Consider the following 27,648-nt stretch of genomic DNA (forward strand, 5'->3'; position numbering starts at 1 on the left):
TATTTTGTATGAATTGAAGATGAAATAACTAAACTAACCAACCAATCCAAGCATAACTAAATCCGATATATCTAGTCCTGACATTTCTAATAATGCATAATTTTAACCACGAACCAAACTATCCTTTAGTGGTGAAAAGTACATAGAAAATTGACCAAAACTTCACAAGAGAAGGCTTCCAAGGATTTTTCCTATTGTAGTAGTTCGAAGAGCACTAATAAACTACTAGTGAACATTGAACCCACTACCCAGCCTAAATTTTACCAAAAAGTTTTAAGTAGTTTGGTAAGGCATATCAAGTTTGTTGACCAATTCTTCAATTGGCTATGACACAACGCTTCTTCAACAAAAAGAATTTGCCCAAAAATGTTTAGTCAAAGAATTTCTTCTCACACGAGTGCTTAGGTAAGAGAGATATCTTCATATTAATAATATATTATAATCAATAACAGACAGTACGTTTGCCTAACCTTTCTTTGCAGAAATGGTGCGGTTGGCATGTAGGTTTAGTTGCAAACTCCTCTAACCCACTTACTCTCTGCTATATATATACATGTATGTGATGTTCCCTCAGCCAACAAAGAAAAAAACGAAAAATGGCGATGACAATATATGTTGCTCCAATGGCAGAAAACAACCCTTCTGGGAATTCAACCTGCAAGAAAGAGAGACAACAAATTTCTATTCCGTTTATCTGGGAAGAAAGACCAGGAATACCGATAAAGGATTGGAAACCAAAGCCTGTGGCTATGGCTACTACTAGTGGTGCGTTTACGTTTACACCCCCAGTTAAGCTCATTGCTTCTGTTCCCTTTGAATGGGAAGAAAAGCCAGGAACACCACTCCCTTTCTTCTCCCAGACATCTCCACACGGAAATATTGTTGGATTACCTTCAACTGTTAGGGCTGTGCATGAAGGTAGAGATGACTTCTGGGCTGGAATTGGCGAGTACATTGATCAGCATGGTAGTCATGAAGAAGATGAGATGTCAGAATCAGAAGTTGAGGCATCTGATTCTGAATCAATTTATGAATCCTTCAGCTCAGCCCCTTCTTCCCTCCTAGCTAATGGCTTCATACCAACTGTGGACATTTCAAGTGCTGTTCCTGTGGAGCAAACTTCTCCGACAGCAGACATACACCACAGCCAGCTACAGACTCCTCTTTCACCAACTTCTGAAGCGGGCAGCAGTGTTCTTAGTTATGCCACTGGAACTACAAGCTTGGTCGGGACTGCTTTTCTGGAAAAGCTCTTCCCTCTATTATCACCTAATACAAGCTTTCTTCAGAACTGCAGCAACCCTGAAAAAGGAGGTTCTCATATTCCTCCAAAAGCACTTAATAACAATCAAGTTCGTGAAAACAATTGCAGCATCAAAGTAAGGCATCCACTAACTCTAGGTGAGCTGATAATGATGAGCCGAAGAAGAAGTTACCAAAGGAAAACCGTCCAAATGCAGAAGCAGAGCATCTCTAAGGTAACTCTGAAAAACATCAATCACTTATCCTGTTTAACCCAACAACTAGTAAACACAGGCATAATAATTCGCATTAAATAGCAGTAAGACGTTTTCCAATTAAACCCTCTTTATATATGCCCCCAACTTAAACAAGAACAATATAATACTTGTTGCAGGAAATGATGGATAATGATGTTTTTGGAAGCTGCATCCTTGGAATTGGCAACAGCATTAGCGAACTGCACAACAAGTGGAAGAGGCAATTGCAACTCAAACTAATCTGAAAGATGCGCATCTTGATTCACAGTTTGGCACAACTTTGAAAGGGCTTACTGTCTCGTCACCTAAGAAAGTCATTTCTGTTATCCGTTCTTAATTTAAACTTGTGCAATACGTTTCACATTCTACTGTACAGCTTGGAAGTATAATTGGCAACATGAGTGCAACTTTAGTATTAAGTGTCAATGATGCACATATCGAATTCCAAAATAGGGACAGTGCATTCTCAGAAAAAAGATGACATAACTAACACAGCATACACCATTTTAAAGCTATAAACATTTAATCAGAAGGCCTAACTACGTTCAACACTTTACGTATCCGTTCCATAACTACAGGAATGTCCTTTTCTTCTACCGTACTAAAACAACATCTGAACCATCCAGGTTCAATACAATGGCAAGCTGACCCTGGAGTCACGTTTATCTTAGCTACATTCAAGAGCTTCTCCCACAGCTCAAGCTCTCCCTTTTCATTGTAAGGGCAAATCAATCCGCTCATATTAACCCAACAATACAGGCCTGCACTGCTGTTCATGCATTCAATGCCCAATTGTTTTAGACCTGCCACAAATAAGTCAAACACTTTGCGCAATCTCTCTCTGTTTGTTCTCATATAATCCTTGATGAACCCAGCATCTGAAAGCATTGCAACTAATAGGCTCTGTGTTGGTGCTGAAGCGGCACAAAATCTTGTCAACCTTTTAGATGCTGCCACAACATTCTCATTGAAGGAATACAGAACGCCGAGCCTAAACCCTGGCACAGAAAGGTCTTTGGATAATCCATATATTATATGAACCCTGTCCCTGTCAGGATCCTCTTCATCAAGAATTTCAGCAATGCTTACAAACTCTTTACCACCATAATTAGATCCAGCAAATATTTCATCTGATATTACATGGATGTTCTTCTCCCTCGCAAAATCTAAGATTCCACATAGCGTTTCCCTACTCATAATGCTCCCTACAGGGTTAGACGGGTTTGAGATAAGTATTCCACGGACCTTTTGCCCTCGCTTTCTTGCATGACTAAATGCTTGATCAAGAGCTGTTATGTCCACCATGAAAGCATCGGAACTACGACAGTGAACATGTATAAGATCTACACCAGTTCTCCATCTTATGTCCCTATCAAAGCTGCAGACAGAATCTAGTTACACACGAGCTGCACAGCACTGGTGTGCATACTGGAGGAGATAGAAAAAGACAATGTGACATTATATTAAATCAGGTTGAAATTAGAAATTACCCAGGATAATAGGGGGTTGGAACAAGCAAAGCATTCCCATGGTCAGCCAAACAAAAGCACAGAACCTCAATGGCCGGAGTTGCACCTGATGTTAACACCATTCGAGATGGATCAAATGACACTTTTTCTCCCATGACCTGAGACATGAAGCCTGCCATGGCCTACAAAATTAAGATTACAATGTTACAATATATCATTTATAAGAAATAGCTGATAGAGGTGATTTAATTAGACGTTAAAACAAATAATAGTGCCCGACAGATACCCTATTAGACAGCAGGCGAATTAAATTGCTAAGAGACTGAAACTACAATAGGTGGACTGTAAAGAACAAATTACATGGATATCAACAACACTAGTATACTCTAAATCCCAAAGAAAAAATTAGGTGAACTCCTGGAAGATCAGAACCAGATTAGAGTAATCTGAAAGTCTCATTTTAATCTCTTTGTTTAAAAATAACTGTGGTTTCCAGGCTAGCTTGCGTGCACCTTGACTAATTCCACGGGTTACCTGCCTCAATTTAATCTTCTTTTCATTGATGAAGACACATTTTGGCAGACAAGAAATTGATAAATTAAGATGCCTGGATTTGGATCGCTGAAGAATCTTAGAAATTCAAAAGAGAAGCATACAGTACAAATTAGGTGTGGTACAAAGTCCTGATCTATTGAAGACGATGTTGTCAAAAGCGAAAAGCATAGATTTGCATCAAGGGATGCTGAAATTTTAAGAACAAAGTGCACTTAAAACTTGCACCTTAGTGGAGAAAGACGTAGAGTAAGGTGGGAAAAAAGAAACACATGTGTAACACAACAAAAAACAACTATAAATGCAAACAACAGATGCATGGGAGAAAATGGTTACTACATTTAATAAGATATAGGGAGTCAAAACCATGCAATCAAGTTCAAAAACTATTTTGGACTTTTTGATCCAGAAGCAAGTGCAATTTTGTTTTTTTTTTTGGGATAAAGTACACAATATTATTGGCCCCCCTCCCCTCCCCCAATATATAGGCGGTATATATATATATCCATCAAATTGGGTGAAAACCCATGTATACAAACAGTATATCTATAAAACAATCTATAATCTAGTTTTTCTTTTCTTAATACAACATACCAAGTGTAATCCCACAAGTGCGGTACTTTTCTATTCTTAATCACTATCATATTTATCCAGAATATCTGTTAGCTGTATATGCTGTTTTGCTAGCTCTATTTATTGACCAGCGTCAACCTCTTCAAGACAGAGACCATGAGAATGCTTCAAAGCGTCAGTGTCTATGCCAAAGAGTTGCTTCCGCAATGGCCAATGTGAAGTACTCAGACTGAGTTTACACCAAACTTCAAGGTTTAAACGCGCCTTTAGTGATGCTGGTTAATACCCCTTCCTCCCAAAATACTTGTCCTATTTCTTTTTTTCAGGTTGTCCCAAAATGTGGCCCAATAACAATAACCACGCCTTAATCCCAAACAAGTTGTTAGCTATATGAATCCTCACAGACCGTGTTTCTCCATTTAAGTTCAACTCATGCCATCATCGTACCAAACAAAAATGGAAGTGAAAATAAGCTAAATATTTTTTAAAAGAATCTCTATATTTTTTACACGCATATAAATCTGTTTAGTATAAGATCAAAATATTCCAAGGAAAGCAAAATGTGTCCCCACTCTCTTTAAATAGAAAATTTTATACATTTTAAAAACTAGAAAAAGTTGTGTAACCCTCTTTCACTCTGTTTAAATATCATTCTGCCCTCAACTTCTTTTTCCTTGACACAAAAGTCAATATGGAACCACAAAACAACAACATACACCGTGTAAACCCACAAGTGGGGTTTGGGGAGGGTAGAGTGTACGCATACCTTACCCCTACCTTGGGAGGTAGAGAGGTTGTTTCTCCTAATTGGTAATTTTTAATTTCTCTTAATAAATATAAGACATAAAAAAATACACAACCAAATTGACAAAGGATAGAGGAAATAACAGAAATATCAAATTTTTAGGCAAAATCAGAACATATGGCCTCAGGTCATCCCAATCCTCCCTGTTCCAGAGCAAAACAAAAAAAAAATACTTTACTTGTAAACATGGGTATATCAAAAATTTATTAGCCCAACCTGGAAAGTTTTTTCTTTATACACTTCTAAAGATTTTTCCGGTCAAATTCAATGATTATAAGCTGAAGATAACTTAAAAAATATTGGACATTGGATAATGCTCCCTAGCTAAGAAGCATGTTCTAAATTTATGACAGTGCTCTGACTTCATACCATGTCAAATACTGATATTCGATGGTCACGACCTGTTGCATCTCAATATTGTTTTAGTGTTTGGACTCATTTCATTAAATTTGGACACTAATGACTTGCCAATTACTCCTCAACTTCAACCATTTGGGGCTATGGCACGATAACAGAAAGTAGTAATGAGGCATTCTATGTATTATGACTAATAACGAAAAATTACAAATTTAAAATCCCTGAACCACTAGGAGAACTAGACATAATTGACCAAATGCCTCCAACACCAAAGTACCATATGTTGGTAGTCTTTTACATTTTTATAGTGTTACGTTAATTTTAAAATATTTGCTCTATGTAACATTGGTGCCATTTTTTGATAGAGTATGTAACTGACATTTGACTTAATTAAGATGCTTCTTTTGGTGTTTATGAATGTCTCATGCCCTTTTGAGGTTGAACGATCAAAGTTGCCTCTTTGGAAGAAGACCCAACAATTCTAGAACTTGTACTGAATAGGAGCTTTTAGAGGCAAAATTTGACATCAGTGCTTGATGTGCCATTGACGTTGAAAGCTATTTTGGGATGTATGTGTGAGGAAATGGACCTCGGATCTACCTCAATCCCTAAAGTCTCATGCAGATAGGATCATCTAAGACCATATAATGAGACTATAACACATTTGCTCAACCAATGCGGAACTTAACACTCAGAAATGCGCAGGATTAGAAAACTGGTGGTGGGAGGAGCATGGATAACATAACGCGGGATCTAACATTGAAAAACACAACAACCAGGATCGATGAGCCTGGCCATGATACCATGTGAAGAAATAGATCTTGGATCTAACTCAATAGTCAACCTTAAAAGCTAGTCCATGAGGGAGGATTGTCCAAGACAATATAAGGAGAGCACAAGTCATTCGCTTCAACCAATGTTATGCTTCCACAAAAACTTATAAACTACGTTCTACAATTGTCAATTGACCATAGAATCTAGAAATTAACTAGATATACTCTACAACATTTGCACTTCAAAAAGTAACTTGGAAACAAGTACTGATGAATAGTTGTTTAAAGTTTTTTTTTTTGAGAAGTTATTTGTCGTACCAAAACAACAAGGTAAATTTTCTTTTCATGTTTTGTGATCTTAGAGGCTAGAGCAACACAGGTTCGATAGACTATAAGACTGGTGCCTAGATTTTCAACAAAACATGCATATTCAGTAGCCATCTATTCCTTATTTTTCCTTATCGAGTTGCATTCTTAGGACTAGCCAATTGTGTTCAAGAATAACAGTTTTATTTAATGAATGCACTAGTCAACAAAACATGCATATTCAGTAGCCATCTATTCCTTATTTTTCCTCATCGAGTTGCATTCTTAGGACTAGCCAATTGTGTTCAAGAATAACAGTTTTATTTAATGAATGCACTAGTTATTTCATGAAAAAAATTGGTTAACAAGCAAACGAAGTAATAACTGTAAGTATGCCATATATTGAAAATCAAACAGTAAGAAATACCATAGAAAATTAAAATATGAAAGAGGAAGAAACTAGACGATACAAAGACATGCATTTATTCATTTATCCTACAAGAAAGGGAAGTCTATTAATTCATCTTGACTGGACTGCGAAGATAAGTACCATTAATTGCTGGCCAGTCGCTTGTATACAAACTAATTATTGTACTAACAGTATAAATGGAGTAAAAACAATAAAAAGTGCTGAAAAACACAAGTAAGACCTTCCATAATTATTTTTAGTTCTATGATAGGAAGCGAATACAAATGGTTCCAGTTTCCCGTGTTTGAGAGCTAAAGCACGGTCAAATGTTCTCTTTGAAGAAATTATTTTCCACAAAAAGAAGGAAAACAACTCAGATACATAACAAGAATGATAATTACTATGCCAACAAGTTGGGATTAAGGAATAAATCATTTTCCACCTGACTCCTACTTGTATCACTTGCTCCTATCAAAGCGTAAGCATCTCAGCAAACACCATTTCCCATTCCCCACCTCATCCGTCATTTATTATGCTGAAGAGAACTCATGCCATACCAAGTAGGCTTTACAGCAAGAACTCTCACTGTACTGAGGAGCAAGTTCCAGTAGAAAAACGAAATGAACTAAAATGCATTACCAATTTTTTTCAGATTTAAAATGCATTACCACTTTCAGCTCAGCCAATCCATCAAATGGCTGGTATGTAAGAATTCCATTGATATTCAATCCATCACCGCCACTTCCAAGCGTGGAACCGTTCACATTGCTTGAAATCCACTTCTCAATCAAATCTAGCGACAACTTCAAGCAAATACAGAAGAAGAAATACATTGTAAAATCAGTGATTTCCAGTACAGAAAGAAGAAATGAACGCATAAATTAGCAGACTTTTACAACAGCAAAAATCACAGACTATACCCTGTTTTCCGCAATTCCGAGATCAATAACACCATCGGGATTATCCAATTCATCGTACGGATCCGCTCGGAACCTATCCATTCCAATGTAGTAAGGGGAATCATTCGGTGCAGCAACCAAACTAGCCCTTGAAGACAAGAAGACACGGCCAACAGAACCACGAGTTGACAAATTTAAACGTGAAGACGAGCGTTGTAACTCGGAGAGGTTCGGCGATGACGTGGACGGTGACGGAGGATTAGAAGAAGACGGGGTAGTACGGTGTCGTTTTAAGTAGAACTGGAGGAAGTAGAAAAGTGCACAAGGAATGAGTGAGCCTAAAATAAGGCCGCCTCTGCCTTGAACTACACCTTGTAAGGGCACAACGAGCCTCATGCCTGAAGTCCCTCCACTGTCCCCCGGAGATGCTTTTCCGGTATCGTTTTCGTTGTCCAAATTAGGTTTCAATTGACCGGTCGAGGTCATATGAGCCGCCGGATGCAACGGCGGAAAATCTGGCGATGTTGTCGCCGGAAGGGTATCAGGGGTTTCAGCTTTGCGGCTCTTTTCAAGTTTAGTTTACTTTGTTTGGCTGCCCAGGGAAGATAGGATTCTGTTGACGAGTGACGACGAATTGTCCGAAATGCCCTTCATCGAGTAAAAAAGAAAAAGAAACAAAAATTGATTTTATTCGTTAAAAAAAATAATTCGCCCACCGTGGGGCTCGAACCCACGACCACAAGGTTAAGAGCCTTGCGCTCTACCAACTTAGCTAGACGGGCTTATTTGTTTAATTTCATTTACTAAGTTATTTTATTCCTGCTTTTATGTAAAGTAACTATTTATAAATTACGTATTTTGGTGGCTGGTTAGGAAGAAATTATTAATGTATAAAAACTAGCATAATTAATATTATGTTCGGTAGTCTTTTAGTTGTTTTGGGTAAAATTTAACATATTAAGGGGTCATTTTGTATAAAGATTAATAATGCAAAGATTAGTAACGTACGTAGGGTTTATTTTTATCAAGTGTTTGGTTCATTGTTTCTCACCTCATCTTATGTTTGGATTAAAATTCTATGAAAAGCTTATTTCCAATTATACCCTTGAATTATTATGTAATTGGGTTTATTATGTAATTGGGTCGAGGTAGATAATTGTCGGACAATATTATTTTTTATGGCCTTCTAACTAGCTATGAGAAGAACAATTTTGTTGTCATGTTTGCTATCTTTTCACTTGAATTATTTGAGGATAAATTATTGTCATCTTAATAAATTGATCACTCATGAAATGTCAATTTTCAATTTAAAAAAGATAAATCATCTACTTTTAAAATCGAAAAGACGGTCAACAATGATAAAATTGAATAAACCATCTACATTTACACATAAAATAACAAGTTGTATTTTTAATATGTATGTAATTTTTTAAATTGTTCAAAATACAAATAATTATATATATGATACATTCAATTAAGATGACAAACGTCATGTAGTGGTATATTTGCCTTTTTAATTAGTAAATGTTAAACAACTCAAGTTTCAAATATTGATTTGTATTGAATTTATTTAGTAACAAACAACTCTCTCAAAATAATTTGTAAGCTAATTTATTTAAATAAATTTACTAGTACAAATTTAAAACATAAAATCAAGAAATCAAACAAAATAATTAAAATATTTTGAGGGATATTTTTATCTTTACATAAACTTATTCATGGTATTATATCATATGTATTACTAATACCTCCAAATGGAAGGTATTAGTAAATACATCCTATAATATCAATTACCATGTTGGATGTATAACTAATCCATGGATTAGTTATACATAGGCCCAAATTCCTACCAAACATAGTATTAAATAATATCATACATAATACATGGAATATTTCTTCTAATGCGGCCTATCAAACGTTCCGTAAGTACGCGTTTGTTAATGTTGAAATAACTATAAGTTCAATTTATAAACTATTTTATGTAGGATAGAAGTAGTGGAGGAGCCAAAAAAAATTATTAAAGGGTGTCAAAATATTAAAAGTAGACGCATATAAAAAAATATATATGGAAAGTCAAATATATAACCTATAAAATACATCAAGATAAAATTTTAACATATAGCTAACACTACAAAAAAATAGCATTTAGCAACAGACGAAATCCGTCGCTAATCAATGATATTCCGTCGCTATATCGGATTAGTGACGGATTAGCGACGGATTGTCAGTTGTTACTATTTTTCTCGTTAATAATCTCTTAGTGACGAAAAAATGAGTTTCATCGCAAGTTCAGCGACGTCTTAGAGACGAACGATATTTGTTGCCACATTTTAGTGACGAATTAATCCGTCGTTATACTTATATAATTCGTTGAAATTTTCATAATTTATTTCGTCACTTTGGATAACTTCGCGACGGAGTGTCGATCACTAATCTGTCACAAAATATTCTGCACATTTTCCACTTAAAAGTTCGTCGCTATTCCGTCGCCAATATTTTTTTTATAGAAACGACCAAATTATCATTAAATTTGTTGCTAAAAAATTTCTTTTAAAATAATTTTATTTATTTATTTTAAATCTACACTGCCAAAATAAATTAAATGACAACTATTAAATACCCCTAAAATAACCAACATTCACATGAAATAATACTTAGACTGTTCAAAATATGTAGATAGCAAAATTCGAATCACATATTTTAGTTCAAAACATCAAAAGCAAAATATCAACTATTCTTAAAAGCAGCTACATTCATAAACTATTGTTACCGCACAATTTATAATTTCCAAAACAACAGACAATATCAAAAGTTAAAGCTGCAGGGGACTATGGGATAGAATCGTCGTCATTTGAAACAAAGGGATCAACCTCATTAGTAGCAGGAGGAGGCACTAAGGGGGTCAAAGGTGACGGATTGTCAACGGGAGTAATCATTTCTTGAACCCGCTCCATAATAACAGGAAGAAAATGATTAGTAAGTGCAGGAAGCATTTCCTTTACAAAAATTCATCCATATTTGTTGTTGATGCTAATTGAGAAACTGAAGGTCGTACAGATGATGAGCCACAAAGCTTATGCTTGTAGTAATTTTTCGCTTCAGATCCAAGACCGTATATTCTTCTCTTCTTTTCTCCGCCCGCAACTTGGTAATATGCTTCAGATTGATCAATATCAGATTGAGATGCCGTTTTTTCCTGTAAGATCTCTTCATATGTTTCCTGTAATAAATAGGGGTAAAGAGAGGGCATTAAGATTAGGAAAAAAAATTATATTGGTCAACTATGTAAGTTTCTAAAGAATAGGAAACCACACACTTTACATTTGTAAGAGCGGCATGTCTAACCTAAGACAACCTATGCAAAAGAACTCACACTGGTGCTATTTGTGTCAGCAAAACTCAGCAAGTATCAACCATGTCCTTCTACACTGCAGTTACGTACTACTGAAGCTTGGAACTTTTTCCTTACAACTTTTGGATTGAAATGGGTCATGCCTCAGACAGTGAAGCAAGCATATGAAAGTTGGTATTTTTGGAGAGTTGATAAAATCATCAGAAAGATTTGGGGAATGGTCCCATCAGTCATCTTTTAGTATTTATGGACAGAAAGCAACATCAAATGCTTTGCTAGCACAAAAACTCAAGCCTCTTATCTGAAGTCTAACTATTTAGATATTTGTTTAGCTGGAATGCCCTACCCCTGTAACTAATGCAGATACTTTAGTGGATTTTATATGCTCTTTATCACTAAGCTAAGATTTTTTTGTAATGAATTAAGCAAAGGTGCAGGTCATCTAGGCTTACCATCTAACAAGTACTACTTTACCATCTAAGATTTTTAAAGCAAATAAACAAGGAAAACCATTACTTGAAAATGCAGAAAATACATAACCTTTTAAGCTGATTGCAGTACATTTAACTTGAAGATTCTTACAGTCAATGAGTTGATTACTTACCGTTGTGATTTGTTTCACTATCACAGATGGTGAACTTTAACATCAATACACAAATAGATCCTTAGTCAATCACTTGCCACTTAACCTTCCAGTACACATATAGCATGTTAAATGACCCTCACTTTTTAACCAAGTTGCATATTAAGCTAACCAAGTTGCATATTAAGCTTGATAGTTCTACAGTTAGGTGAGAACTGAGAACTCTACTCTGTCCAGATAGTCAAAAATACATGGTACAACTATATATTGGTCTCCAACAAACAAATAAGGAGACAAGTAACAAAGTAGATATAGACACTAAACAAGGCAACAAGGAAGGGCAACAAACACATATCTAGGACAGTAGCTTTGATTCCACTTCTTTGGACATCAAAAAAATAAAAAACAGGTATGCCACATCAAACCAACACATCTTCAAGTACTAGAAATAACATCTAACTGTCTTCTTGTATTTTCAGTCAAGATCCCCTTTTAATGAGAATTGACATGTATATTTTTTTTAGATAGGTTTCAAAGTTTTGAACTTACATGGACAATTCGAGAACGCTCATCAACAAAAGACTTTCCATCATGACCATGTGTATGTACGTGCAAATGTAATTTGGCTGGTGTTGGATTCCTACCCTTTATAATAGCCTGTATAGAAGATAAATCACTTTTAGATACAATCATATCTATTGTGTTAAGTGTATTTAAAATACAAGTGTTTATATCAGACAACATGATGTTACTTATATAATTTGTGAAATATATACTTACAAGTCTCTTGCGTTATTCTCCAATTGAAATAGAGCCACCCGTGTGAGTCCCAGCAGCAACTTCATGGCCACCACGACGATTCTTTGAATTTGTTTCTAACTTTTTAATAGACTCATCAGTTCCCCAAAGTTGCATCCATCTTTCCCACACATGCTCAGGTACATAACCTGGCCTAATTCCTCCCCCTTTTATTTTAAAAATGAAATTTTTGTATTTTATTGATGCCTTAGCCAACCAGTGTCTTTTCACTTCACTTTCACTAATGGAAACATTCCAATAGAATTTTTTCTGAAATAAATTTTAAAAGTAATACATTAATACCCTATCTATAATTGTGAATATACTTTCCAAATTCACTTACAATGAAAAGTCATATCTTGAATTCTCCAAAATAACCATCTTTACATCATTTGAAACATTTCTCCAATTGATTCCATTGGGATCAACTTCACTTCTAAAAGACTTGGTTATGAAACTAGAGCATGTTATAGAAGGTTCCAACCTGTGTAAATCAAAAGTAATATTAGTATCTGACATTATATATTTAAGTTCTAATAGAAAGAATACTCAGATTATATTAGGCTACCAAATTTCCAGATCCATCAATTGTTGACTATATTAGTTGAATTGAAACAATCTAACACTACTCGACATGTTTACATGACAAAAATTTATGAGGATATAAGCAAAGAGTGGACTAACCCTGTAGAAGTTAGAAAAATATGGGTCCGTGTGTGGCTATTACTAGAATCACCTTTTGTTTTTCTATGACCTGTTGGGTTGCTTTGAGTGGATATATCACCTTCAGCAGTTGGGTTGCTTTGAGTGGATATATCATTTTCAGCAGTTGGATTGCCATGACATGTTGGGATGCTCTGAGTAGACAGATCTTGAGCTATTAATTACTCTAATTTTGTGTAACTGGAGGTGTCTCAGATATGGTTGGGGTGTTAATTTGAGTTGATGCGTCAATGATTGGGTACCACCTTGGTTAGGGGAAACTAAAGTGGGCATTGGAATAGTTGGCATGCTTACGTGAATAGCAAGATTACTTCTACCTAAGGACTTGCCACGACCTCTGCCTCGAGCCATACCTAAAAATAAATATAAATAGTGTAGTTAGACCATCACTGGTACAAAATAAAATTAAGCATAACTCATAATAATTATAAGAAGTATTGCAACAACAGAACCTAGAGTGAAACATTTATTATTACTGTAAATCAAATTAAGCTACCTTGCTAAAGTATTTTCCAATCAAGTGAAAGTGTGCTAAAATATTAAAAATGCCTCTAAAAGAGCTAGCAGATCAACTGGAACAAATTATGCCTGCAAATATAGGAGTGAAATAGTTAGCATTGTGTTTAACCATATGGAGAAGAGATCATATAAGAAAAGAAACTAATTAGTAAACTGGAGAAGCCTTTTAAGAGACTGAAATATTGAATACCATCAAATCATGTGCTTCTGATAGGACACCTAAACCTGATGGTTATATTAACACAACAAATAGATATATTTAAGTTAAAAATAATAAATAGAACACACATGATTAAAATTCAAAAGTTACCTGTATTAGTCATCCTAAATTGAAAAACATAAACTAAAGAAATGATAATATTTGGAGAAAAATTAAATAAAACAAAATACGGTGAAGATACAATAGCAGATTATCAAACACTAGTCACTATCTATGTCTTCTTCAAACTCCGCGTCTTCGTCTTAGTCTTCGTCCTCATCCTACTCAGTTTCCTCGCTTTCATATTCATCGTCTGTGGATTCTATTTGGACTTCATGATGCTATTGCAATAAACCATCATTACTGGGTTCATTCATTTTCATAACATCTCCATTTGGATCATTTAAGGGTATATTTTCATCAATGAAAACTCTCATATCTATCTCGTGGACTTCAACTTCTTCAACTTGGAATGGAACATTCAGTTCTGAAGTTGTCGCCACTTCCTCATCTAGTAGTTCAATAACATTTCGAGGTTTGACCTTCAATACAGCTACCCAATCATCCTTGTCCTTTTTCTTGCTCGGATAAACCACATAGCACACTTGAGTTGCTTGCATTGCAAGAATAAAATGTTCATATTTTTTATATCAATGACAATGATTAATATCAATCAATTTGTACTGATTATGCTTTTTGACACCAATATCCATAGTTGGGTCAAACCATTCACATTTGAATAACACAGTTTGCTTCAAAGGTGCTTCACGGTATTCCACTTGTATAATCTCTTTTATCCGTCCATAATAATCACCACAATTTGAATCTGAGATACAAACTCCACTATTCATTGTTGATCTTGCGCTACCATGACATTCTGTGTGAAATTTGTATCCACTAACAAAATAAACAGAATGACATGTAGCGCCTATCAATGGTCCACGAGCAAGATTACGCAAGAACTTATTCTCAATGGGATTACATCGGACCTATTTTAAAAAATTGTAAGACTTCGTTAAGTTTCATAAGTTAATTTAAGTACATTATCGTATAGAAGATAATATCTGTGAAACCTTACAAATTCTTTGAACCATGTAGAGAAATTTGCTTCAAGGCTCTCGTCTAGTTGACCCTGAGATAGATTTGGAAATTCTTCTTGAAAATGTTGCATGAACATACTTCATTACAACAAAATAAGTTAAATCTAAAACTCATGAATAAAGATATGTTATTATTAGTAAGAAAATATCACTAACTTTTGTTATCTCACAAATGGCTCAACCTCCTCCGATTAAAAGGTGTTTCAAGTGCATGGCTTCACCAATGGATAGAAAATGAAATAACTAAAACATGCATAACTATTCGTACATAACTCTAACTAGCAATTGAAAGATATCATTCTTTAAAACTTGTGGTTTAAAATAAGTCAAAGACATTTATGTTACTAAAATCATTTTCATTAAAAATTAATTAGTTTTAAAATAAGACTTACAAGAAAGTGTCACAATAAATTATGAGTAACTTTCTTTGGTGGAAAATCTATTAACCCCAAACCATATCCTTCTTCTCTTTTCTTCTACTTTTTGGTCCATTATTAGTATTTGTAATTACATACTATATAATTATGTGGATATATAAAAAGAAATAAGTAATGGAATAAAATAAGTACTTCCATAAAGCAACAAGACAGAGAGATGTTCAAATATTTCATCCAGATAGACTACATGCACCTAGCATCGATTGAAGTAATTAATAAACACACAACACTAGAATTGGTGTAGTTAATTTGTAGTGCCGTTGGGTGGATAACCAAACAGAAAATAAGGAGCCGTGTCTTGGTGTTGGGTCTATATATTTAATTTATCATATAGTATTCATATTGCCTCGCACAATGACGACCACTCTTCAAAGTTAAAAAAATTTAAAATGAAAGCGTGCAGGAGACAGCTCACTAACACTTCGAATACACATGTAATACTGTTTTATGCCAAAAAAAAAAAGGTGATGTTATATAGTTCTTAGTTACAATTTGATGTAAGACAAACTAGGTATGTAGTTGCGTGTGATGATCTGTCATGTTGTCGTGCTATGTAAGCATCATTTGGTACATCCTTTTGCAATATGGAAGTTTATATAAAGAGTATCTAGAGCCATGAAGAGGAGTCAAAATAAGAGCTTAGACATAATTGTCCATGATTGATCAAATGAAAACACACGTTAAAAGTTAAAATAAGAGCTTAGGCATCCCAAAAAAAAAAAGTCGTGAAAAGTAACAAACAAACGATTAACAAATGAGAATGGATAGTATCGATATTCATTTTATTCATATGGATATCCATTTTTAGTGGACAATATGATCAATCTTTTAATGATCCAACTCATATTTAACGAATCAGATTGGATGATTACTTTTTTAAAAAAAAAAACATTTTGTCAGCGCAAAAGTGAGCATAATATTGCATGTCAAGTCGCAAGCAGCTATGCAAGCACGCTACATCCCCACAAATAATTAAAACAATTCCTCTTACACTATTGTTGTTTGACAAATTTAAATTTCTATTGATATGACTATCATTTTCAAACATCAAATCTTTATTTTCAACTACAATTACACGAACGAATTTTCAAACTTAGTACAGTTTGATTTTTGGCAATTTGTTACAAAAGCCTACTAAAGTGGTAGCTATTAATTTTATTGATTAATTAATGTCTATAGATGCATGCATCTAAATATAATATAGCCTAGTGTTTTGCTGCTCATTCTCATAGTATTCTTCTACTTTTTGAGGAAGTTCTTTCCAATAAATTTATATGAACGTGTTTTGTAAAAAAATAATTATTATAATAGTGTCTCAATCAAGCTAACAGAAGAAATAATATTTTTTTCCTTTTCTAGGATTTGTAGTTCAAACCTTATTCATGATTCTTAATTCATGGCATTCGATCAATAGGTCGCACACCCTTATTAAATGTTATCGATCAATATAAAAATCACCTAATACATTTTGAAAGATAATAAAATAATCATGTATCATTGTAGTATTAGATGTGTATGTACATGATGCCAAGCTAAATATGTTCAAACTTCAAAAGGTTAATTAATTAAAATAGTTGGCATTTCCAAGCAGAGTTAGCGGTATCACCACATTTTTATATTGCATTTTATCATTGCAAGAATAAATTAAAAAAATTATGCAGTGTACGAAAAGATAAAGAATAAATAGTAGTTCTGGTTTTAATTAACACAAGAGTAATGCAAATTAAAGTTATGATTTAACCGGACGAAGAAAAACAAGAAGTGCACGGACTTTAACGTGATAATATTAATATAATAACATACATATATACCTAATGTTGGTGCTATTCTGCATTTTAATATTAGAAATTAAAATATTAAATGTATATGACAATTAATAGGCATAAAGTGAAAAAAATGATGTCCATGACATATTTTCCTCATTATATCTTTACTCTACGGTTCATTTTTAATTGTTATGTTGCACTTTTTAGAAATCAATTTGACTAATTTTTAAAATTAAATTAGATTATATTAATTCGATATTTTAAACAAAAAATTTAAATATTCAAAAACTATACGAAAAGTACTATAAATTTCATTGTTTTGAATATTAAAATGATGAAAAATACATCGTAAAATGTTAGTCAAAATTATTATCGTTTGACTCTAAAAAAAATTATGACAATTAAAAGTGGACGGAGATAGTAGTAGTTATCCCACTATTCCTCAAATGACTATCCACACTCTTGACATTTTATTTGTGGAAGGAATCCTATACTTGTTTAAAGAATATTTTCTTCTTTATGTTAAACGAAAATGGGTTTTCAGGTGAAGCTTTGGACTCTTCAATTAAATCAGAGTTATTTGAGTTATACGATATTGTTGGACTGTTGTATCATGGAAAGGGGACAAGTCAAGAGTTATACCGTAGATTATAGTGTAATGGACTTGAATCTTTTTAAAAAGAGCGAGATATCCATATTTCAGCATTAATATTTCTTTATTCATGTTTGTTCATTTTTTTTTCAATTGTAATCTACAATGTACTCACTGATACCTAATGTAATCTCATAAGTTGAATTGGAGACTGAAAGAGTAATGTGTCCATATAGATCGTACCCTTACGGTAAAAACATTTACCGTAGATAGGGATGGCAATGGGGCGGTGCGGGGTAGGGTGGGGCGGGTTGAGCTTAACCCGCAAATTTTTTTATCCTCCCCGCATAACAATTTTTTTCATTTTCAACCCACCCCGCCCCACATAACTTTTTTAATATTTTCTTTTTCTAATTAAGTTTGATACTAAAAATAAAATTCATAACAATAAATTCTTTTTTTCATTAAGTTGTATTAATTTAATAGGATAGTGACTTAAAAATTTATTTTGAGGGGTCAATTGGAAAACATGTAAGAAATTATAGTATTTTTTATTGAACCATTTTCATATACTATCTCGAATATTTTAGTAGATTTATAGAAATTATCTTAATAAATAATGATTTATCACTCTTATAACATGTAAAAAGTTAAAATTAAAGCTGAACCCACATAAAATCACATATACCCACAATCCGCCCGTCCCGCATTAATTTTAAGAAAACCCACTTCAACCCAACTCGCATCCCACCTGCCCCATACAACCTTAAACCCACCCCGCCCCGCATCCGCCCCTCCCCATTGCCATCCCTAACCGCAGATTCCTCATAATTTTCATCTACCACGTATATTGTATTCTTCAAATACGAATTATCACACAATGGACTCTTTGACATGACTCCAAAATTTGAATAATCTTGAAAGGTTATTGCTAATAATTATAAAATTTTGACTCTATCCCAAAGACAACTATTGGGAGATTATTAAATTCTGACATTTTGATTAATTTAGTCCTTATAATTTTTCCTTTGTATATATTTGGGAGACACTTCTTCTGGCTCTGCTGTCTCAACTCTGTAGATAATGGGATTGAAGTAATTTGAAATCCAACTCAATGCCAATATTTTAAATATCATGGCACTAATTTTATACTAATTTGTTGAACAAATCCCTTTACATACGAGTCCATAAAGCTAGTTGGTGATATTGCCGGTGTCCTTTATTATTTATGTCAAATTGATAAATATATATTAGTATGTTTTATATATACATCCATATGTTTATTATTTAATTATAATTGAATTATATGTTTATTCTTACTTTAAGTTTTAACATATCTAATTTGATATACATATTTCGTGGGAATAAGTTCTCCTCCTCTTTTCTTGAGATTTTATAATGTATTTTGTGCGTGATCATTTGGTAGAGGGTATTAGAAAAAATAATATATGCATTAGTTTTGAGTATCATTAATTAGTACCTTGTTTGATATTTTTTTCTAACCTATGCATAACTAATTTTTTATTAAGATGTGTATTAATACCATGAATTTCAAGGTATTAACAATGCAATAGTTTTAATGTATGCATTAGCATGATTAGATCCAATTGTCCCTTAAAACCTTTTTTACATTTTTTCCACTATAATAATAGAGGGTATCTTTGTAAATAGTAATTTTTTTAATGCAATGCATGCATGTCATTTTTAATGCATCAAACCAAACAATGCAGTACAAATAATCTATGTATAATTAGCAAGTATAACTAATACATGCATTACTAATGCAAACATTACTAATTTACTTTATTTTGCATTATTCTTATACATTCTATCAAACGACGCCATAATACTTTTTTTGCCAATTTGCAAGTATTTTCGTATCATTTAAAAAACTAAAAAAAAAAGAACTGAAATTGAGCCAAGTGGCAAGAGGGATCAACCTCTTGATCTTATTTCCATTCGAATTGTACCTTAAAGATCAATGTGAGAAATTATGGCAAACAAAAAAAAAGAGAAAAAAGGAGAACGAAAATGAAAAGAAAATAAAGTAGTACTAATATTAAATATTACTTCCTCTATTCCAATTTACAGCAGAATTTTGACAATAATTTATAGTATGTAATTTTAAAGCTGTTTTTTTTAAAAAAAAATTGAAAACTACATAAAAAGTAATATTCCTATAAACTATAAGAGTAATAATTAATAGTTTAAAATATACAATTAAAAAAATATTAATTGATTTTTTTTTTTTAAAATGTACCACCTAAATTGAGATGGGGTGATACTCCTTTTATTTCATATTGTTTGGTTTATTTTGACTTAGACGTACCTTAAGAAAATTTATTAGAAATGATTTTACTAAACTAACCTTATTTATGATATTTTAAAACTCTAAATTTGACTACTATTTCTTAATGTAGTTATGTACTAATACTAAAACTATCTTAATTTATTAAATAAAATAAAAAATAATTTATGAGGGTGTTTTGGTAATTTGTGAGAATTTCCAAAAATAGGACCAGCAAAATTTGAAATATCGGTGATAGCGCATTTTCCAAAGCCTCCTCGGCGCAACGTATATGGAGTGAGTATGTATAGAAAAGGATGATCACCGCGTCCTGTCTATCCGGCTTCTCTCTTCTCCGCAAAGCATTCACGAGATAATTTCGCCCTCCAATCATTTCTAACTTTCGCATTAAAAGCTTTCACGCTCGAAACCCTCGCGACGTCCGCCATTTCTTTCACGGACCATGTGAACACAGGAGGAGATCAATGATTTCCTCTCAATTTCTCCTTTCATAACTTTCTCTTTTTTATCAATAGTTTATAGAATCAATGGATGAAGAAATGGAGGATTTCATTGTAGAATGTTCGGACGTCGTATCCGAAATCGACTCGGAATATGAGTTTGACGCCTCTAGGTTCTATGATTTCTGCCGGCCGGAATCAACTTCCAAAGCCGAGGAAGCCGAGCGATGGTTTCAAACGGCCAGCACTTATCCGCCTTCTCGTAAGTCATACATAAAAAAAAAAAAACAATTTACATGAGTGTTTAACTGAGTTTCCTTTTTTTGGTTTATTTTGTGTATGAGTTTGATGATTAAAATTCGCGTTGCAAATTTTGTGTTTCAATAGAGAAACACGAATCGTTTGAGTTGATGTCTGTTTGTGAAAGGTTATTTGTTTATATTAGATATGTTATTATGCTGTATTGGATGATTGTTGTCCGTGAAATCATCTTATTAGACTAGTAGGAAGTTAATCTGAGAATGTTGATGGAATGTACATTCGTTCTATCTAATTCTTCTGATTCGGTGATTGTGAAATGCAGAAATAAAATGGATAGTTTATAATACAATGCCTGTGGTGGAAGCACAAAGCTTTGGCTTCTCGAATTCCTTTTGTTCATCGTCCTTGTCCTCTTTCACATATGTTTTATCATACAAGGATTTTCATCAACAATATTGTGACTATGACCTCATAAGTTTATCTTTTTGACAGCTATTATATATATTGTTTGATCAGCTTATCCTGGTTGATTGGTTTAGTCACTCTTTCTTTTTTATTTTCCTTGTTTATTTGGTAACTTCTTAGCTCTCATTATCAAGTTAAACCTGGGGAAAGAGATTACAGCAGGAAACTCAAATGGTTGCTCAAGGTTACAAGAAGGGAAAATGGCAAAATCAAAAGGCAACAACTCATACATTCCTGTTGGTTCTGAAGTTTCGCCCTCCAAATCGAAAACTAAAGGTATATATGCTGGCAGTTTAAAAGTGTCTGGTCTCATTTTTTAACTCACATCAGAACATTCATCTAATGGATCTATCTGCAAGTATTAGAAGAGAAGCTCTGGTATACTGACTCAAAGTTTGCCTTTTCGTTGTCTGTGTGCTTAAATTGTTATTTGTTCTCTTAAATAAGTTTTGTAGCTAACTTACTTGTGCACTGTAACAACGCAAGATTTGAGCTAAAACTTGATATTCTGATTTCATTTATCCTCTAAACTCCACGGAGATGCTTAGTTAAATTAACCCGTGGACTTTCTTTAACCTAACTTGCAGAAGAATAATTTCTAAGAATTGTGCATATTCAAGATCAGTCTTTATGCAGGGCTAGTGCTAGTAGTTTCATGGTTAATCGAATTATTATCTTATTGTAATTATCACTTCCCCATTCTTTTCTGTTTATATTTTGCAGTTATATTAACTATCTTAGTGATTTTATTAGGCTTAGTGTCAGTACTCTGTTGACAGTAGATTAAACAGTAGTTATTAGATAATATATGCACATGGTTAACTAGCAAGAGTTTTAGAAAAAAAAAATTCAACATACATCTTGCAAAACTTCAACAGTATTTAACTGGTTTCCCTTATACCCCCACAGGAACTATATCCAAAGGTCAAACGACTCGTGAAATTTGCAAGACAAAGCCAGAGCCAAGATCTTCAACATCAAGAGGTTCAACTTTAATGAAGCCCACTGCTAGTCATTTGGCTAAACAGAAGTATGTAAAAGATGTATATTCTATCTTATTTTCTTGAAGGTTATAATTTTGAAATTTTTAGTTTCTTTTTCATTCCTTGTCAGAAATTCTCAGAAACTACAACAACAGCAGTGGCGAATTCAGCATTTTCGCTTGGGGGGTTCGAAAAATAAAAATGTAGTGCCTAGGATTTGACCTTGGAACGTCAAGTAAATTTTGAACCCTAAACCATTAAGCCAACCTCTTATCTTGTGTTCAGGGGATTCAAAATCTATATATATACATTAAAAAAATCACCTTATATATACTGTGTAATTTTTTGCCAAGGAGGTTCAGGTGAACACCCTCCCACCCCTTAGATCCGCCACTGATTACTTCAGTGACAACATTACTTAAAAAGTTGTAGTTCAGGCTTGTGTATGTTTCTGCAGTTCACTTTTACTTTGTTGGCTCTCTTGACTTCTGAAACCAGTTTAAACAATTCTTAATTTTTTCTTTCATTTTCTCATTCTTCAATTGCCAGGTTTCAGAATGCATCTAACAAGACTGATGTGACAAGCTCAACGAATTCTTTGGCATCCGAAATTATTGCTACCAAAAGGCAAAAGCTAGAAATCGGTTATCTACTTAAGGTGCATGAAGTTATTCAGTTACTGTTTGATGATAGTATTATTTTGTTTTACTCTAGTTGGCTTCTAAGTTTGTATTCCACACATGTATTCCTTAAGCAGCACGGACCCTCATTTCTCTGCCCTCTTTCAGTGTAAAGTTTCATCCATCTTACTCTTGCCATAGCAATTTTTTCTTTTATTGATGTATGCCATGTTTAAATAAGAAGACTTATTTGTACTTTTTGTACTCTCTTAACTGTTTGATCTTTTGGAACTTCGTCTATTCCGGAAAAGTATTTAATTAACTAAGCATTTGGACATGGATTGAGTGATATTTGAAAAAAAATACTAGTATTTGAAGTTAAGTTATTTAAAAAAAGTATGTGGAAGTACTAGTTGTAGTTATGGCAAGCTATGAACTAAGGAGAACTAAGCTAGAAAGGCAAGGATGTAAAATTATTTTATCAGTTTTACTTCACTAACAACATTAATTTGCTCAACATCATATGTATCTCCAGATAATGAATATGGTCATTGATTTTTATGAAATAGACATAATAAAAATTTGTTTTAGGTGCAAACAGTATCCGTTTTGCCAATAGGTACTAACCTGGTGAAATTACCTCACTTGAGTGCACAAGAGCAGTTTATGCTGAGAAAACAGTGGAAATTAGTTAGTATGACATTTGGTGTAGCATTTACTCTACGAGATTTTAAAAAATTGGCATGATTTTCATCTCCAAGTAATATAGATTTAGTGGCATTAGATTTAATTGTGTACATAATTAACGTGTTGAAGTTAGTTTTCTATCTCTAGGATATGTTCACAAAGTATTTCCCATTCCTAAAAGCTGTCAACTGCTAGAAATATTTTTAACTCCTCATTTGATCTTGCAAACCAGATTGCTCAATTGAAGCATCAACGTCTACTATCTCACAAGATATCCAAGAAGGTACTATCTGAAGGATTCTTTGTTGTGGTTTCATATACAGATCATGTTTAAGAACTTCTTATGCATCATTATTTGCAGCTTGAGAGCTTTTATTCTGTTTTGGCAGGATACCTCATCCATCTCTATCTCGGCACATCCCAAATCTAAAGTTACTGTTCCTAGAGAACCTGAACTGGAAACTCTTCAGAGGGCACAAAGCCGAAGGTAGGCTTTTAAGTCTTGGTATACAACTGCTACCAGTACCAGTTGGTAATCAGCTTTTTGGTTTTTCTGATTAAAAGTTTCAGGTGCAACAAGGACTCAAACTCAAGTGAAATCACGAAAGCCAAAACCCAAATGCTTAAATCACAGTCCTTGAACAGAAATGTTGGTATTCCGAGTAGTGCCCTCTTGTGAAAACATTTTAATAGTATTCTCCACATAATCTTTCATCTGAGCCTTGTCTATTTGTGCTTTCTGCAGATCCTCAACACTCCTACATTACCTCCTCTCAGAAAGACTAGAGCTCCGTTGCCTGAGTTTCGTGTAATTAATCACTGCTTTTCCAGTGCTCCTTTTTCCACATTGATGTTTAATCAATTAAGCTTACTAACTTGGAAAAGAAAACATGTGCATTCCCAATCTCAATCTCCTTAGTGTGTTCTTTAGGTTCTTGAGTTGGATGTAGTGATGCTCAACCTTCACCTTACGTAAGACTGTTAGTCTGGGTGTTTTCATATTTTCTCCTATCATCGGAAGTTTAGAAAAGTTACTGGTGTTCCATGCTAATGGTGTTTGTGTGTAGATTCTCTAATTGGTTAGGTAGAATGAATTGGTGCAGATATACTTTATTTATAGGAGTCTTTGATTGGGGAGTAAAATGATTCCTTATCTCTTTTTACTAGCATTGGGGTCTTGACTAATTCGCTTGCGCCTCAATCATTCCACTATTTACCTGCATCCCCCCATCAGTACTTTTACCGGGCTACTCATTTAACTTTTTTGCCTATTTTATCTCCCATGGTCTTTACTCCCAATTTCAAACCGCTAGGCCACATCACAGTAAACAAATGTCTCCTTATGAACTACTTGACACTAATTCTAATAAAGTGTAGCTAATCTTGACAAGGAATTATGAAATGCCAATAATGATTTGATTCCACAACCATTTAGCAATCATATCTTTGTAGCATTATCCCTATCACACAGAGGCTGTAGGGAAATATTTGAGGACAAACATGTAATTTATGAAGCTAGATGTTATATTTGCTCTTTTTTGCTCTGATTTTTTTGTACTAACTGATGCACTTAAAGTTTATGATTTAATCATCATTGCAACATTTGCATGTGTTTTGCAGCTTTAGTTTCTATGCTTTCAGTTGATGGAAGCTAACTCTTCCTTTTCTTTTATGGGTATTGCAGTTATTTAACTCTCTAAATGCCGATTCTGCCGCACAAAATGCTTTAGTGGACTTTAAAAGGTTGGATGGGCTTCTTTACTTCACCAATTGAGTAAACTATATGTGAAAGAACAAAACCAAAACTATGATGTTCTTAATTTTACATAAAACTGCACAACTATTTTCAGAGATCTCATGAGATTCAAAATTCATTTATTTCCTCTTGGAGTAGAAGCATGTAGAATCTTATCATAAAGTTAACATCGCCTTTTAGTTTACCATATATAATTTAACCTAAAGCATCACAAAGTTCACTTCTTGTATAGCAAGTCCAGTTTGTGCTTATACTGTTTTGGTTGTTTCTCAGACCAAACACTCAAAATGCTGTGAATCCAGGAAAATCTGTTACATCCCTCAAGTCAAGATCACATAAATGTAACAAGGTAGCATATTAGCTGACTTATGTTTGCCTGTTTTGGTCTTTTTGACTTTTGACTACGTGGTATATGCTTAAAGATCATGTTTTCATACAGATATTTCCAAGTAGGGAAGATAATGGCATAGGTGAAGACAATGGACAAGAAAGTACATACTCAATGGTAACACATGATTTCATTTATACTTTTGCTGGACTTTCCATTAAACGTGTCTCATCCTCTTTGTTAGTTGGTTCTTTTCCTTGTTTCCTATTTTAAAATTTTTCGTGTATTATCACAGGAATCCAAATCCATACTTGATGAGAAACTTTCGGTGCATCCGCCAATTGAACTGTTTAATAAGGTACTAGTTTCAAAATGATTATGCATGCCATATCGAATTCCTCTGATGGTGTATACTACCAGTTATACGGTAGCCTGAATGTATCAGACTTATATATATTAGCAACTTACTCATGTCTCAGCCAAAAAATATTCTAATTTTGGTTCCTTTTTAATCCTAGTTGTCCCTTAGATCTGAAAAGGAAACACGTGAAGTGTCTAAGCCAAAAAAGAATCCCTCAGCAAAGGTGACCCTGAGGACTCCTAGAAAAACTTTTTTTTTCTTTAATTATGCATATGAATTGTTTCTAATACCCACTTTTGTTGTATAGGAGTTGAAGGAGAATACTCCAAATTGTTTGCAGATTAAATTTCGGGTATGAAGAATAGAACGATGCTAGATTCTTTTAACTGTTGACTGCAACTTCTTCTGATTGTTATTTCAATTATACAGAAATGTGTTGGAAAGACAAATCAGTGTGCGGCAGAGAGGGGCAATGACAGGTTTGGACTCCACTCCAGCATGAACAGGTATCCTATTGCTTGAGTTTCATAAATAGGAAAACAGAAAGTCCACAGAAGAACTTCTCATCAAGATAGACCTTTTAAGCTAGAGCTTCTTTTGTTTACTTATAGAGTTTTATAAATGGATACTTAAACATATTGCTGGACCCATCTCAGCTTGAGCCATTTGTTTGAAACAAAGTTTGATTTTAATCTGGCTTTTGCACGTCTACGCATGCCTTAGTACTACCAATGGATGTATGTTTCTCTTCTTTTTTTCTTTTTTTTTAATCTTTGGATCTAACTTGTACATTGATCTCTCAGGAGCTTGGGAATCCGATGAAAAAATACGCGTGATTGTTGAATTGCTCTAAGTTTCATGGGAGGTAGATCAATCCTCCTAATCCGAGAGTTATCTGGAAATGTATGTCTTTAGCTATAGGAAATAAAAGACTGTCCTCAAGACTTGCAACACCAAATTTTTGTGGCTAGCACTGTACAGCAAGTCAAATATAGTGTATTCCTTTTGGTCTGTTATGTACATCCACAAGGTATACATACATGTGCTAGGAACGGGAGTATAGTCTTTTAAATACCCAATGTATTAACTTATATCAACTCAAGAGTTCAAAGAAGAAATAAAAGGCAAAAAGAAAAAGAAAAAAAACACCAAATATAGCATTATACACCTAAATTGTGTATGAGAATGGTTGCCAAATATATTACATTCCCAAACCAAAACAAAAGCGGAATGCCAAAAGGAATATTTTAATATTATAATTTATATTACGTAAGTCCTAATTTGATCTTTATTTGGATTATTACAAACTTCCTCTCCTATAGGCTTAAGTCATCGATGGCCACTTAAAGTTGTCCGTATAATTCACTTGAACACTTCAACTAAGGCTTGTACATATTGAACACATCTATCACTTCGAATTGATACCTCTTCGACATTTTTTTTGACAATCAAACAAAAATGTGAAGTGTGTGAAATACACTCGCGATGACATGGCACAAGATGAATTAAATTGTGACATATGTCATTTGGATTCAAAAATATAAAAATATATTATAAGAAAATATTTTAAAGTAAAAAAAGAAAAGGCAACAATGAACTCTACACAACCCACCCACCCACCCAGAACATTTTTGGTAGCAACCAGTCCGTCGACCAGCCACCTCAGTGTGCCCCCCACATGGTGATTAGGAAAATCAACACCATATTTGCTACCTACCCTCTCCCTTC

General features: G+C 33.9%; 3 protein-coding genes, 1 non-coding gene and 1 pseudogene across 5 annotated transcripts; 2 read left to right on the forward strand and 3 right to left on the reverse strand.

Annotated features, from left to right (window-relative positions):
* Window positions 1–123: 123 nt before the first annotated feature.
* On the forward strand, window positions 124–1,775 carry LOC125859054 (uncharacterized). Its single transcript, XM_049538795.1, has 2 exons — window positions 124–1,478; window positions 1,637–1,775. Exons 1-2 carry the CDS (start codon window positions 597–599, stop codon window positions 1,742–1,744), a joined length of 990 nt encoding a protein of 329 aa, XP_049394752.1. The 5' UTR covers window positions 124–596; the 3' UTR covers window positions 1,745–1,775.
* Window positions 1,776–1,883: 108 nt separating this feature from the next.
* LOC125859053 (probable aminotransferase ACS12) lies at window positions 1,884–8,272 on the reverse strand. Its single transcript, XM_049538794.1, has 4 exons — window positions 7,664–8,272; window positions 7,412–7,546; window positions 2,990–3,150; window positions 1,884–2,877 (listed from the first exon to the last, which is right to left on the reverse strand). Exons 1-4 carry the CDS (start codon window positions 8,126–8,128, stop codon window positions 2,022–2,024), a joined length of 1,617 nt encoding a protein of 538 aa, XP_049394751.1. The 5' UTR covers window positions 8,129–8,272; the 3' UTR covers window positions 1,884–2,021.
* Window positions 8,273–8,351: 79 nt separating this feature from the next.
* TRNAK-CUU (transfer RNA lysine (anticodon CUU)) lies at window positions 8,352–8,424 on the reverse strand. The gene has a single exon. It is a non-coding gene; the product is annotated as a tRNA-Lys (tRNA).
* Window positions 8,425–10,470: 2,046 nt separating this feature from the next.
* On the reverse strand, window positions 10,471–14,436 carry LOC125859250 (uncharacterized; annotated as a pseudogene).
* Window positions 14,437–20,283: 5,847 nt separating this feature from the next.
* Window positions 20,284–27,093, forward strand: LOC125860781 (protein TPX2-like). 2 transcript variants are annotated; one of them, XM_049540800.1, is made up of 16 exons: window positions 20,284–20,721; window positions 21,306–21,461; window positions 22,095–22,215; window positions 22,718–22,826; window positions 23,708–23,758; window positions 23,865–23,962; window positions 24,040–24,124; window positions 24,221–24,283; window positions 25,160–25,218; window positions 25,505–25,580; window positions 25,671–25,736; window positions 25,855–25,917; window positions 26,078–26,143; window positions 26,228–26,272; window positions 26,350–26,426; window positions 26,724–27,093. In XM_049540800.1, the coding sequence occupies exons 1-16, from the start codon at window positions 20,547–20,549 to the stop codon at window positions 26,740–26,742; spliced, it is 1,329 nt and encodes a 442-aa protein (XP_049396757.1). In that variant the 5' UTR covers window positions 20,284–20,546; the 3' UTR covers window positions 26,743–27,093. The 2 variants fall into 2 exon arrangements, with proteins under 2 accessions (XP_049396757.1, XP_049396758.1); XM_049540801.1 differs by having other exon boundaries at window positions 24,046–24,124.
* Window positions 27,094–27,648: the final 555 nt, after the last annotated feature.

Source organism: Solanum stenotomum, chromosome 3 (genome assembly GCF_019186545.1).
Source record: "Solanum stenotomum isolate F172 chromosome 3, ASM1918654v1, whole genome shotgun sequence".
NCBI classification, from domain to species: Eukaryota; Viridiplantae; Streptophyta; class Magnoliopsida; order Solanales; family Solanaceae; genus Solanum; species Solanum stenotomum.